At 56.8% G+C, this 8,683-nt stretch overlaps 2 protein-coding genes across 2 annotated transcripts in view; one reads left to right on the top strand and one right to left on the bottom strand.

Moving 5' to 3' along the window:
• Positions 1-2: 2 nt before the first annotated feature.
• TSR1 (TSR1, ribosome maturation factor) lies at positions 3-6,189 on the top strand (the record flags this gene model as incomplete). The annotated part of the gene is made up of 14 exons (XM_009278292.2): positions 3-20; positions 389-605; positions 685-819; positions 1,377-1,798; positions 2,092-2,251; positions 2,582-2,742; positions 3,048-3,250; positions 3,694-3,856; positions 3,986-4,096; positions 4,440-4,572; positions 4,994-5,110; positions 5,406-5,546; positions 5,662-5,736; positions 5,832-6,189. Coding segments are annotated over 14 exons (2,235 nt in total), but the record flags the coding sequence as incomplete, so codon positions are not given.
• Positions 6,190-6,604: 415 nt separating this feature from the next.
• The window catches only part of SRR (serine racemase), a 2,968-nt gene continuing 889 nt past the window's right edge, over positions 6,605-8,683 (bottom strand). Inside the window, exons 2-7 of the mRNA XM_009278291.2 lie at positions 8,301-8,533; positions 7,964-8,067; positions 7,768-7,887; positions 7,597-7,671; positions 7,167-7,376; positions 6,605-6,893 (exon numbers count right to left, since the gene is read on the bottom strand). Of these exons, the coding sequence (XP_009276566.1) occupies positions 6,696-6,893; positions 7,167-7,376; positions 7,597-7,671; positions 7,768-7,887; positions 7,964-8,067; positions 8,301-8,533 (940 nt within the window). The 3' untranslated portion in view covers positions 6,605-6,695. The remainder of the gene's footprint in view (positions 6,894-7,166; positions 7,377-7,596; positions 7,672-7,767; positions 7,888-7,963; positions 8,068-8,300; positions 8,534-8,683) is intronic.

Below are 8,683 nucleotides of genomic sequence, written 5' to 3'. Positions count from 1 at the left end.
GCCGGCAGCGCAAGGAGGCGGTGAGGGCCGCGGGCGAACTGGGCCGGGCCGGGCCGCATGAGAAACCGGAGCCGGGCCTGTTGCGGGGGGAGCGGGAAACGGGGCGGTTCGGGTCTTTGCGAGGGGGCAGCGAGGAGCGGGAGTGGGGCCGGTGCGGGTCTCGATGTGGATGTGTGTGGGGACCGAGCCAGTTTGGGTCTTTGCGGGGGAATCGGGAGCTGGGCCAGGGAGAGGAACGGGTGCCTGGGTCAGGTCAGTTCGGGGCGAGTGGAGCGTTATTGGACCGCGTGGGTTCGGGTTGAGCTGTGGAGGGATCCGGTCTTGATCTGAGGGGCGGGATAGGAGCTGGACTGGGGCCAGGGTTCATGCTCTGCAGTTGTGCCCACAGGTGCTGGCGGAGAAGCGGAGCTTGGGCAGCAGGGACGGGCCCCCGCACCTCGTGGTTTTGGTGCCGCTGCACAGTAGGGCTGCAGCCCACGACACCCTCCGCCTGCTGCAGAGCCAGGACTCTGCTGTTGTGCGCGTGGATGAGGGGAGAGCTGGTGGCTTTGCGCTCCTCTGCCCCCGACTCAAGCAGCGCTGGCGCTTTGTGACAGCACAGGCAGGTGAGGAAACGCTGTTGTTGGTGTGGTTCTTGGCTCCGTACCCCTGGCAGCCCCAGTAACGGAGGTGTTTTGCGTGCAGGGGACCTTCACGCTGTCTTAGACCTAGCAAAGGTTGCTGACTCCCTCCTGTTCATCCTGGATCCTGCAGATGGCTGGGACAGCGCGGGGGAGCACTGCCTCTCCTGCCTCTTCACACAGGGGCTCCCCAGTTATGGTGAGTGAGTGAGAAACGTTAAGGGCTTCTAGTGAGGCATAGGTCGAGGGGGTGCTCGATGGGGATTTACTGTTGCAGTAATTAAAAACTGCGTATGTTAATAGGTGATCGCAGGTCTTTGACTGCTCTGTTTCTGAGTGTAGATTGGTTGGGTGAATGCCATTCTCGTGCTGCCTTGTTGTGTTACTAGCTTGGTGGGGGAGTGCTGGAGATAAAAGGGATGCTCTTTAGGCCTCTGGGTGCGTGGTGGTGTCTAGTATTGTAATGGTTATCTAGGCGTGCAGGGTGAAGGGATTCAGACGCTTTCTTGTTAAGTTCAGTTCCTGGGCCCTTATCTCCATGGTCTCGTTCGTTCGGTCTCAAAATCTTATCTCTGAAGACAGGTTTTCTGTCCCGAGTGTTCTTTTGAATGTGTGAAGCTGCCTTTGCACATTGTGGTGTGAATCTCTTTGGTTATTTGGGTTGCTGATATCTGAGTGTTTGTCAGTGCTTGGTAAAAGGGGTATAAGGTGGTTTACGGTCTGATCCTGAACTCTGTTCTATGCACTGCTTGGTAGCTCTTGCTGTCCCAGGGGGCACTGACTTGCCACCTAAGAAGCGGATAGATGCCAGGAAGAAACTTGCCAAAGCCATTGAGAAGCGCTTTCCCGAGGCCAAGCTCTTCCCCCTGAACACGGAGCAGGAGTCCTCGCTGCTGCTGAGGCACCTCGCCACCCAGAAGCAGCGGCATCTCGCTTTTCGGGACAGGCGGGCTCACCTGCTCGCCTATGCCGCTGAGTTTGTGCCCGGTCGGGAGAGCGACCTGGTTGGGACCTTGAAGGTGTCCGGCTTTGTCCGGGGACAGACCCTCAACGTGAACAGCCTGGTGCATATTGTGGGGCACGGAGACTTCCAGATGAGCCAGGTGGATGCCCCCCCCGACCCCCTCACTTTGAACCCCCGCGTGGTTAAAGGACAGAAGAGGAGTCAGGACATGGAGGTACAGGTGTGTGGGAGGTCAGGGCTTTGCCGGTCCCGTTAGAACACGATGTTTCTAAACTTTCATCAGGAAAATACAGCTGGGTGTATGTGGTCAAGGGGAGGGGAAAGGGAGTTGTATCAGAGCCGGCTGGGCCGTGTTCTGCCACTGAGCTGAGGTTCCTTGCCCACAGCATGTAACGAACGTTATGTTACGATGTAATGAATGTGATAATGAAGGGACTTTCGCCTCAGACTGGTTGCTAGCTTGAGTTAGGTGTATTCACAGCTGGGAACTCTGCTCTTGCCCTTCAGGATGACTCTCTAAATGGTACCGATGAGATGGAGGAAGATGTTAAGGTCCTGATGAAGGCAGATCCAAACAAACAGGAGTCTTTGCAGTCAGAAGTGGTTCCTGATCCTATGGAAGGGGAACAGACGTGGCCTACTGAAGAAGAACTGCAAGAAGCAGAGGGTGAGTAGCAGCAATACTTCTGTACCTTTTCCTTGTCCCTGTTAAGAGGGTTGTTAGAAATTCCCTGTCACCAGGATGGCTGAGGGTGGCTGTGAAGAAACACGCTAGTTGGGAGCCCAGGACTTCCATTCCATCACTTGACTACCAGGCTGTGTGGTTTCCCTGGCAGTTAGCAGGGTTACATTTTTAGCTGCCTTTTCTGGGTCCTGACAAATTCTGTGCTGGGAAACAGTGATTCTGGTCTAGAGCTGATCTTGGCTGTCCCGGTGTCAATGTTGCTGAGGGAAAGGAGAATTGTTCCTGTATTAACTATTGGCGGGAATCCCACAGCTTCTCTGAAGGCAAACAGGAGGGTGGTGAAGGTCCCCAAAGGCACATCCAAGTACCAGGCTGCCTGGATTGTGGATGATGGAGAAGAGGGTGATCAGGAAGATGATGACGATGAAGATGATGACATTGATGATGATATGATGGAAGAGGCAGTTTCCCAGGTACCTCCAAGAGCTGATACTGCAAGTGGTCTCCAGGGCGTTATTGCGTATCCTAGGACAATCCTGTCGTCCTGGCTTGCTCCATGCAAGGGCACAACACAGAGCCAGGACTTGCCTGGATTTCCATTGTTACATCTCTCACGTGTATCATGTTGCTTCTTTGGCCTGTTAGATACCGAAATGAGGGACTGTGGTGGAGCTTGGGGCATAATTCAAACAGTGTGAGCGCACGCGGGGTTTGCAGTGCTGCATGGACATCAACAGAGCGCGTGTGCTCATGGGCTCTGTGCTGTCCTGTGTGTCAGGAGGGGGAAAGCAGCGAGGAGGAAGAGGAACCTGCAGAGGAGGAATGTGAGACCATGACCATTTCTGAGTGCTTGCGGGACGACCAGTACGACGAGAAGGTGGAGGAAGATGAACAGATGTTGGAGAGATACAAACAGGAGAGAATGGATGAAATGTTTCCGGATGAGGTGGACACGCCACGTGACGTACCTGCCAGAGTCCGGTAAGAAGCAGGATGCTTTGCTGGGAGGGGAGCTGGAAGGCACCCTTTTGTCTAGTTTGGTGAGATAAGGCAGGAAGCCTGTGATGTCTTAGCCGTGGTGTCTGAACCTGGCTGAAGGACTCTTCTGAAGACTCACTCCTAGGCTCTGAGGCTTCCAGGGGAGGCACTAGACAGGGAGCAGTGGGTGGGCCTGGGCAGCTCCCTGGGGCAGGGAGAGCCGGATCCTGACCTGAGAGAGGGAGGAGGATGGCAGAGCCCTGATGCAAGGGCAGGTTGTCTGGGGACTTGGCTGCTCTTTCTAGCTCTCCCTGCACTAAGATCTTCTCTGAGGGCTAATGTTTGCTTTGCTCTCTTTGCCGTCTCTGAAGGTGCGACCACAGAAGGTGCTGGCCAGACACCTCGATTTGTGAAGTAATTTGTCTTTCCTGTTATCTGTCCTTTAGGTTCCAGAAGTACAGGGGGCTGAAGAGCTTCCGGACTTCTCCATGGGACCCCAAAGAGAATCTCCCAAGGGACTACGCCAGGATTTTCCAGTTCCAGGACTTCTCCCGAACCAGAAAGCACCTCTTCCGGCAAATTGAGAAAGAGGAGACTGAAGGAGCCTCGGTAACTCCCTTTTCTCTTGCTGATCTCTTCCCCTACTGTGTTCTCTTGCTCCTAGTAGGAAGGACTTGGCAGGGCAGTGGCTGAGTTCTCTGTCGAGAGAAGTATTCGCAACCGATCCTCTCTTGGCAGGTTGGCTGGTATGTTACACTTCATGTCTGCAATGTCCCTGTCTCGGTGATGGAGAGCTTCAGAGAAGGGAAGCCCCTAGTCCTCTTCTCACTGCTTCCCCATGAACAAAAGGTAACTAAGTAGAACCCTGCTGATCTCTTGTAGGTGTGCAGCTCCTTGTCCGATTCCCTCAGGCTGCGTGGTTTGGAGAGGTTCTGGCTCCAGAGGGTTTGGGTTGAAATCTCCCTGCTTTGTTCACATTTCAAAGTAGGCCAGAGCAGGCTGAAGCTGCCAGGGGTGTTTAGGCTTAAGTGTCTGAGCCTGGCTGAGGTGTCTGCATTGGTGACCAGCGGTCCTTTGGGAAGCCATCGTCAAGGGCATTTGTCCCTGCTGCAACATCCCGTTGCTTTCTGCTCTGGCCACCGTCGTTTTCCAGCCCTGCTGTCAGCCCCTCACTGTGCTGCCTCTCCTGCAGATGTCTGTGTTGAATTTCCTGGTGTGTCGGCATCCGAGCAACAGCGAGCCAGTGAGGGCAAAGGAGGAGCTGATCTTTCACTGTGGGTTCAGGCGCTTCCGAGCATCCCCCCTGTTCTCCCAGCACACCTCAGGTTTGTGAGGGACCGGTGGCATGGGCACGGGTGTGCCAGGAGGGTGGGGCTGGAGTTTCTAGGGCAGGAAGCCTGTGATGTCTTAGCCGTGGTGTCTGAACCTGGCTGAAGGACTCTTCTGAAGACTCACTCCTAGGCTCTGAGGCTTCCAGGGGAGGCACTAAATAGTGGGGAGTGGAAGGGCTTGGGCAAGGTGGCTCACTGGTCCAGGCAAGGCGGTGGCAGGCTCCACACAGTGAGCTGGCAGCTCAGAGGATCACCTTCATTCCCAGATACTCTGTGCCGGCAGAGGAGGGGTGTCTGTCACCTGTTTTCCTAAAGCACAGAGTCCGTTTGCCGGGAAAGAATGGGCTCGATGGGGTTTCCCAGAGCTCTGAGGACTGCTGTGGGCCTGAACTTGATCGTTGCCGTTCTGTCCTAGCTGATAAGCACAAGCTGGAGCGTTTCCTGCGCCTGGATGCTGCCCTGGTGGTGACTGTTTATGCTCCCATCACTTTCCCTCCTGCCTCAGTGCTGCTTTTCAAACAGAGAAGTAATGGTAAGTTGGTAAGTGCTGAGGAAGTGGTGTCTGGGAAACAAACGTTAGCCGGCTGTTCCCATACCCTACTCTTGCATCTATCCAGAAAGTATGACTTGAAAAAGCTGTCCCCTTCATGCTGTTTGAGAAGATTAATGCATTTCCACCCCCATTATCACTGGCACCTTTGTTTGTCCCTGCTGTGGGGTTGCTCTGGGCCTGGAACGCTTTGGGGAAGGGAGTCATGGTGTGGGGGGAGGTGATGGAGGTACCTTCTGTGGTGCTGCCCTGGCGTGTTAGTGACTCTGTCTTGCAGGAATGCACGACCTCATCGCCACGGGTTCTCTGCTTTCTGTGGACCCAGACAGAATCGTCATCAAGCGGCTGGTGCTCAGTGGCCATCCTTTCAAGATCTTTACCAAGATGGCTGTCGTGCGATACATGTTCTTTAACAGAGGTACAGCCTGTCTCTGTGTGGTGGGAAGAGGGGATGCGGAAGCAGAACTCCTGCCCCTGTTGTGTTGGTGCAGCAAAGCCCGTTTCTTACCTGCCTTTTGTGTTTTGATCTCCAGAGGATGTGATGTGGTTTAAGCCAGTGGAGCTGAGGACAAAGTGGGGTCGTAGAGGACACATCAAAGAGCCATTAGGTAGGTTTGGTTCTGTTTCTCTCTGTGATGCTGGGCAGGATGTGGTCCTCCTGGGCAGGAGAGACAGCTAATGGCCTCTTCTGCTCTCTGCCTAGGGACCCATGGTCACATGAAGTGCCACTTCGATGGACAGCTAAAGTCCCAGGACACGGTGCTGCTGAACCTCTACAAGCGCGTTTTTCCTAAATGGACTTATGACCCCCATGTTCCGGAGCCCGTGCCGTGGGTGAGGAGCGAGAGCGCGCTGCCGGTGCAGGAGGTGGAAATGGAATAAGTCTTCAGCGTGGCTAATGCAGTTTGTGCCTTAGCTCCCCGGATGCTGTTCTCAGCCCGTGCACAGCGAGGACAGCACTGATGTTTTGGACGTATTACTGCTGGGGTCTGTACAGGGGCGGCTGTCTCACCAGCTGCTGCTCAGGTACCAGCTACAGCTATTTATTTTAATGGAAAATGTTTTAAAAAACATCTAAGTGCCTCTGTCTTGGTGGTGGCCGGCTGTGGAGGCCAAATGGGGGAGGCTGTGTGCACCCCTTCTCTTGTGAACCCCGTGGCCCACTGGGGCTGTTGTCTTTCCTTCCTGCCCTGCCATAGCGGTGGGTCTGGGGATTTTGCTGTTTTGAGGACAGGAATTTGCTGGAAGTTATTGTTGACGCTGAGAAAGAAAGGTGGAGTAGCAGGTGGGGAGAGTGACCGAGCGCAGCTCACTGGAGGCCTGTCCCAGAGCAGGGTGGCTGGGGAGGGGAGAACAGGCAGTGCTTTGCTTCCAGCCCCCGCCCCTCAGTAGCGACCCTTTGCTTTGAAACCAAGCGACTCGGTGCTGTAGAGATCAACGCCAGCTTCCCTTAGCCCTCCACAAAAACGTTCAACGTTTGGGGTTGCTCATCTGTTTTTAGTAGCGCACAAACCAGACTGTAGAAATTCAGAGTGAGGTTTCCGTTGTTTGAGACACCGCTCCGTTCTCATTCCGCTTTCCCAGAGAGGTCTGTGAGCCAGGTCAGGGAGCTCAGGTCCACGTTTCCCCCGCACAGCACGACGCAAACGTTCTCCACGTCCCGGGGGACTGCCTGGAACTGCTCCGAGAGCACAGCTGCCACTCCCACACCCGCTGTTGGCTCAATCAGCAGCTTCATCCTTTCCCACACCAGCCGCGTGGCTCGCTGTCGGGACAGAGCAGCAGCTGTCATCCCGGCAGCAAGTACAGGCTGCTCCAGGGCTGCGGAGGGCACTGCGTGTGCGCATCTCTCTGCAGCGCTCTGGGAAGGGAGAGCAGAGCTTCCGCCAGCCCTTTCCAGCTGGAGACAGCGTGGGTGTTGCACAGCTGTGGTGGTGTGCAGGGGCTTGTGCTGCCCTGGGAGAGCGGAGGGGCAGAGCATGGATGGAGGCAGCTGCCCGCTGGCAGCTACCGTGAGAAGGCAGCCGGGAGCGTTTACCTTGATTTCTTCCTCCGAGACTGTCAGGACGTCATCAACCAAATCCCTGATGATGGGCCACGTGTTTGGTCCGATGCTGGTTTTAACTGCATCTGCGATGGTATCCGGCGGGTGAAGGTTGGGGGTCAGTTCCCCTCTTACCTTGGACTGGTAACAGTCATCCGCGTTGCGCGGCTCAGCAGCAAACACTTTCACATCTGGTCTCAAAGCCTGCGGAGAGCAGGAGGAGCCGCTCGGTTTAAACTAGTGTGTGCCTGTCCGCTGTTGCTGCACGCGCAGGGGGCCAAGTAGGCCGTGCTGCTGCCGTGCAGACCCCAGGCACACAGAGATTTCCACAGCAGGATTTCCACGGCTGCTGCCTGTCTTTGGGAGCCCTGCCCTTCCCGCGGGGAGATGGCAGTCACCGCTTCCCGGATGAGCTGTTGCCTACCTTGATGGCAACTGCTATTCCTGCAATCATTCCTCCGCCTCCGACGGGAACCACCACTGCATTTACCTCGGGCGCCTGTGCAGAAAGGAAGTGTGAGTGCTCCCTTTTGCTGCACCCCTGCCTGCGAGGAGCAGAGCCCTGGGCTGGGTCCAGGCTATGCGTTTCCCTCACCTGCTCCAGCACCTCCAGGGCGATAGTGCCTTGCCCCGCGATCACCGCCAGCTCCTGGTTGGGGTGCACCATGACTCCTCCTGTCTCCTGGACTATGCGAGCTGCCGTCTCGGCTCTGGACTAAGGGAAAGAGTGCAGATGGCCGCCTCTCAGTCTGGCTGGGCCATGTCCCTGGCTGGTCTCCCCCGTGCCTTACCTTGTCGCTGGGCTCGCACGGCACCAGCGTGGCACCGTAGGCGCGGATGGCGGCTTGCTTACAGCGCGGGGCTGTCCAGGGCACCGCAATGTAGGCAGGAATCCCTGTGTGACGAAAGAGGAGGCAAATCCAACAGCCAGAAAGCCACAAGCGGCCTATTAGCACTGCAGGAGCGACGTGCGCGCAGCGTGCGCTGTGCCTTGCCTATGCTAGCTCCTGTTCAGGAGAAGGACACCCCTGCTTATCTCCAGGGCACCAGCTCTGCGTTTACCCCTGGCCCTGCGCCTGCTGCCTGGCTGCTCTCTGAGCTGGGGCTGGAGGTCGGGGTACGCGTTACCTTCCGCCTGGGCAGCACAGGCGAGCGCCTGCCCGTGATTCCCACTGCTGTGCGTCACGACAGCCCGGGGCAGCCCCCCTCCAGCGCGCTCGCTTTCCTCAACAAGGCTCCTGACTGCGTTCAGGGCGCCGCGGATCTGGAAAGACGGCGCAGCACCCTCAGTGCCACCGCCCGGGAGCCCGTGTGCTGGGCTGTGCGGGGTAGGTGGGGTGTTTCCTTCCTTGCAGCCTCCCCTGTGCCTGGGGAAGCGGTGCAGCCCCCGTGCTGGGCGGCAGGAGCCACGTCTGCTTCGAGGGCTGGTGAGTGCTGGCGGAGAGTGAGTTTCTCTGGCCCAAGAAGCCACCTTTGCCCCGGGGGCTGGCCGAGCGCCGAGCCGGGGGCCG

This window comes from Aptenodytes forsteri, unplaced genomic scaffold (assembly GCF_000699145.1).
Source record: "Aptenodytes forsteri isolate BGI_AS27 unplaced genomic scaffold, ASM69914v1 Scaffold66, whole genome shotgun sequence".
Taxonomy (NCBI): domain Eukaryota; kingdom Metazoa; phylum Chordata; class Aves; order Sphenisciformes; family Spheniscidae; genus Aptenodytes; species Aptenodytes forsteri.
Note: the sequence above shows the minus strand (reverse complement) of the source record. Positions and strands in the feature narration are given on the sequence as shown.